Consider the following 4,577-nt stretch of genomic DNA (forward strand, 5'->3'; position numbering starts at 1 on the left):
ATCTGGAGAAAAGGGTGCTGTGTATGGACACAGCCTTGTCCTTCTCCCAGACTCAGTTCCTGTCTGAAACCAGGCAGGACCCCTGGCTCCCCACCCGCCCCCCCTGCACCCCTGGCTTCTTCCCCGGCAGCGAAGGCAGGTGAGGATGGGAAGCTATTTCTAGGGTTCAGTCCAAGCATCTCCCCAGACTTCAGTTTTTCTTTCCTGGGAATTATGGGGCTGGGGTGAGCAGAGTGGAGTGAGCTCACTTAGGGGTCAGAAGCCCCTGCACTCCGGGCTTCAGCCCCCGCACGTCAGCCTCAGGGCTGCCAGCTTTGTCCAAAAATCTCTGACCCTTTATGTGGCTGAAGCGGGAGGAGGGCAGGGGCAACAATGGGGCCAACCCCGACCGGTTTGGCTCACCCGCCTGTGGACTGAAGGGTCCCAGGTTCGATCCCAGTCAAGGGCACATGCCCGGGTTTCGGGCTCGATCCCCAGTGGGGGGCATGCAAGAGGTAGCCGATCAATGATTCTCTCTCATCATTGATGTTTCTATCTCTCTCTCCCTCTTCCTTCCTCTCTGAAATCAATAAAAATATTATTAAAAACAGAAAATTGGTTTAAAAAAAGAGCATGTGAATATCACATCCGTGAACAAGTGAACAAATAAAATAACTTTATTTTTTAAAATGGGGCCAGTGGTGGGAAATGCTCCTTAGAGGAAAGCAACAAGCAGGACCCCACAAGGGCTCCCATGGGCTCTGCACCACCTCAAGCTGCTCAGCCAGTTGCAGGGGCCGGAGGGCAGGAGGGAGCCAGGGACTGCTGGGCTCCCAGGGAGCCACAGAGAGAAGTAGGCACCCAAAGTGCAGCCCCCTTCCTCCCAGGCTGGGAGTGATGCTGACCTTCCTGCCCCAAGGGACGCAACCTGCCTCAGACCTCGGGAGTGAGGTCCCCTTTTCCGCTCCCGCTCTGAGCCCTGGGAGCACCTGACAGTGGGGGCAGGAGCAGCAGAGCCGAAGCTCATGTGGGCGGGGAGTCCATGCACGCCCCACCCAGCAGCACCCCCTCTCCAGGGCATGGGCACGGGCATGGGCCACTGCCCCACTCACTAGCTGGGTGGCCTCAGACAAGACGCCACTGCCCTCAGCCTCCCGCAGCGTAAAGGAGGCTGGGCTCAGGTACCAGACACACGACCCGCATTGACTACTGAAGTCAGTATTCTTACTGGTCATTGCCACTCCCGCAGAAGCAGTTGGTACTGTGACGCCCTTTGGAGACCTCCCCCTCCCCACCACCCTCCTCGTGGCCTCTCTCCAGAGCCCTCCTCCCACACCCCTCAGTCCGGCGCCACCCCAAAGGGGCAGAGGTGATTGGTACGGGCAGCTGCGTAGGCACGCTGCGTAGGCACGGCTGAATTCCTGGAAGCGGGGTGCACAGCCAAGCCAGGCCTCACCAAAATGGCTCCAGCCCACAAAGAGGAAAGTGCCAGGGCCAGGGCAGACACCACAGCGCAGTGGGGTGCGAATGGAGGCTGGTACCGGGCCCCCAGAGCCCCCCGCCGGGAACAGCGGCAGTGCCTGGCGGAGGACACAGACAGCTGCCACAGTGACAACAGACGCCTGCAGCTCTGTGCCGTGGGCAATCCTGTGGAGGGTCCCCTGGATCACTGCAGGGAGACACACTGGCCAGTGGCTCGCATAGAGGGGAGGGGAGGCTCCCCGGCTTCGCCCTCCGCCCCATTGGCGTGGCAGGGCCTCTCACCAAAGTCGCCAGAGTACAAGGCCAGGAGGAGCTCGGTGTCATTACAGGGCCTGCAGGCACCTGCATGCAGGGAAGATGGTCAGTGTAGGTCCTGCCCTCTTCTGGACCCCCCCCACCCCAAGGCCTCCTCCCACCAACCAGAGGCAGGAGGGCGACAGCAAATGACCAGACACCACAGTGCAGTGGGGTGCGAATGGAGGCTCCTGGCCTTGCGGCAGTTGGGATCCCAGGGAGCACATGTGTACAAACCCTGAAGACCCCCAACCCTGAAGACCCCCTGCATTTGGGGTGATGCTTGCAGGCTCATGCATGCACCCACACATGTGCAAAGACACGGGCCTGAGGGTTGTGCCTAGCACACCCCACCTGAAGCTCAGTGTCCTGATGCATGCTCTGGCTCCCGGATCTTGCATATACAGTAACCCCTATGGGCTCCCAGAGCTGTGTCCAGCCCAGTCACCAGCCTGAATGGTGGGGGGATAGGGGGCAGCAGTAGGATATGGTGGGCACGGAGCCAGGAGGCAGAACAGAGACACTCCACCCGCTATGGGGTCAGGCTCTAAGCTCCAGGAGAGCAAAGAGCTGGGCCTGCTGCCCTGCAGGGGGGTGGGGCATCTCCATGGTGACAGGCTCACACTGGACTTCTGTTATATTGGGATGGGGGAGGGGAGGGAGGTCGCCGCTGGGCCAGAGTGTCCAGGAAAGCTTTGGCCTGAGGTTTTGATCCCCCGCCCGACCATCAACCCCAACCCCTTAGGGGCTAGGGACCTGGGTTGTCGAGACTGGCCTCCCCTTCCCCCTATTCTGCACCTGCCGGCTCTTTCCCCAAGTGAGTCACTGCCCTTCCTCCCGCTGACCGTTCCTCCCTGTGTGGTGGGGACGACAGGCATTTCCCACACGGCCCGGGCAGGGCGCGATTTCCCTGACTCCCACCCAGACCGCCACTGCGCTGGCCTCTGGACGCCAGTCCTCGCGCAGCTCGAAGCGGAAGGCGGCCACGCGGCGGCTGATGGCGCGGTGCGGGGTGGCCTGCAGGAAGAGGGCCCCGCGCTCGCGAGGACCCCAGCGCGCGCACCGCCCCGGGCCGGGCCGGGCCCTCGGTCCGCAGCAGCTCCGGGGCGCCGCCCGCCGGCTCAGCGAAGACCTGCAGCCCGCGCAGGGCCCCCCGGGCTGCAGGCAGGCGCTGCGGGGCCGCGCGCCGGGGTCCGCGCCGCCCAGGGAAGAGCCACTCGATGCCGCCCTCCGCACAGGCCAGGTCCGCTGCCCCGCGCCGCCGGGCTCCGGAGTCAGGCCGCTGCGGACAGAGGCTCGGGTCTGAGCCGAGCGGCCTGCGCCCGCGCCCAGCGCCGCCACACAGCTGCGTGCGCGCGGGAGGGAGACTGAGGCCGCTGCACTCCGTGCGGGGAAGGAGCGCCCCCGCCCCAACCCACAGGGCGGGCCGTGCCACCCCGCAGGCCCCTCAGAGACCAGCGCAGCCCCAGCGCTGACCCCGCGGGCAGTACCTGCCCCTCCAGCGGCAGCGGTCCTCCGAGAAGCCGGCGCGGGCGGCCGCGGCCTCGGAGCGCGCAGAGCAGCGCAGGGGGCGGCAGGACGCCGGACCGAGCGGCGGGAGCCGCCGGAACCCGGCCCCGGCCGCGCGCAGCCCGTGCCGCTGGCCGCGGGGGCCGTGCGGGGCGGCAGAGCTGCAGGAGGCGGGCTGGGCGCGCGGCCAATCGCAGCGGCCCCGGAACTTTCCGCCAATCAGCGGCGGTCGCAGGAGCCGGGACGACAATCCGGGGACCTCGGAGACCCGGGGAAGGGGGCTCCCAGCTCTGCTTGCTCTGAGTCGCCCCCTCGAGGTGCCCCCGCCCCCGGCCTTGTGCACGCCAACCCGGTTAGCCTGCTGTCCTCTGAGCCCTTGGCCAGGGTGGGGGTGGGTTTGATACCCACTGGAAGGGGGGCGGGGCGGGGTCGTCTCATCACGGGTGGCCCTTTCCAAGACTGGGACCTGGGCTCTCAGCCCCCATCCCGCCCCAATCTGGACCCAACCGACCCCAGGAGGCGACAGATACCCAAGGGAGGTGTGGCCAGGTGCCTGGGCTGCTGGCACCTGTTGCAGGAGGCGAGGGGCAGGCCTGAGCCACAGAATCAGGCCCAGGAGGTCCTGACATGGGACCGTGAAATGGGGCCCTCTCTTAAAATGAACCCAGAGGAGTGGGGCGGGGCACAGAGATCCCACAGCCAGTATTTCCCCTGAGGGGAGGGTCTGGGGAGTTGCTGGCCAATGGGGACTGGAGAGATTCCAGACCTGGCAAAGACCCTAATGTGGGGCCCAAGTGGACCGGGCCTTCAAAAGCCCTGGAAACCTTCAGGGTCCGCTCAGAGAGGCCGTAGCCACAAGGCCAGAACTCAAAACTCATGCCGGATCCCTTGGGGTCACTGAAAGCTTTAGGGGGGTCTTTGGGAACGAGCATAGACTCTGCCATCTGTGGTGTGAGCTCTCCACCCCCGCTGTCCCCAAACCCCAGCCCTCCTGCTACCCCTGGGCCTGACAGATGAGGGCAAATGGCCCAAGGGGAAGGGGAGGGGTTCGAGCAGCTACCAAAATGAACAGACCACTGCCCTTTCCCCTGGTCCCAGGGCCCTCCCAGGCCAAAGAAGGGCCAGACGCCTACAGGGCTCAGCTGGTGGGATGAGAACCACCAGCTACACAATAGCCAACAGGTGGACACAACTGTGGAGAGCGGCTACAGTGTTTGGACGGGTTCGAGCCTCGGACTGATGAGAGGGCACAGTCCTCTCATGGCCACATGCAAGTCCCAGCTTGGAAGGCAAAGCCCTCCCAGCACAATTAT

General features: G+C 64.7%; 1 protein-coding gene across 1 annotated transcript; it reads right to left on the reverse strand.

The window, feature by feature from the left end:
• Nucleotides 1–244: 244 nt before the first annotated feature.
• Nucleotides 245–4,142, reverse strand: METRN (meteorin, glial cell differentiation regulator; the record flags this gene model as incomplete). The annotated part of the gene is given in 11 exon segments (XM_081090298.1): nt 245–344; nt 1,360–1,648; nt 1,744–1,803; nt 2,601–2,833; nt 2,835–2,892; nt 2,895–2,959; nt 2,961–3,003; nt 3,006–3,037; nt 3,246–3,299; nt 3,301–3,425; nt 4,089–4,142. Coding segments are annotated over 11 exon segments (1,113 nt in total).
• Between the last annotated feature and the right edge of the window lie 435 nt (nt 4,143–4,577).

This window comes from Myotis nattereri (genome assembly GCF_964212035.1).
Source record: "Myotis nattereri genome assembly, chromosome: 4".
In the NCBI taxonomy this organism is placed as follows: Eukaryota; Metazoa; Chordata; class Mammalia; order Chiroptera; family Vespertilionidae; genus Myotis; species Myotis nattereri.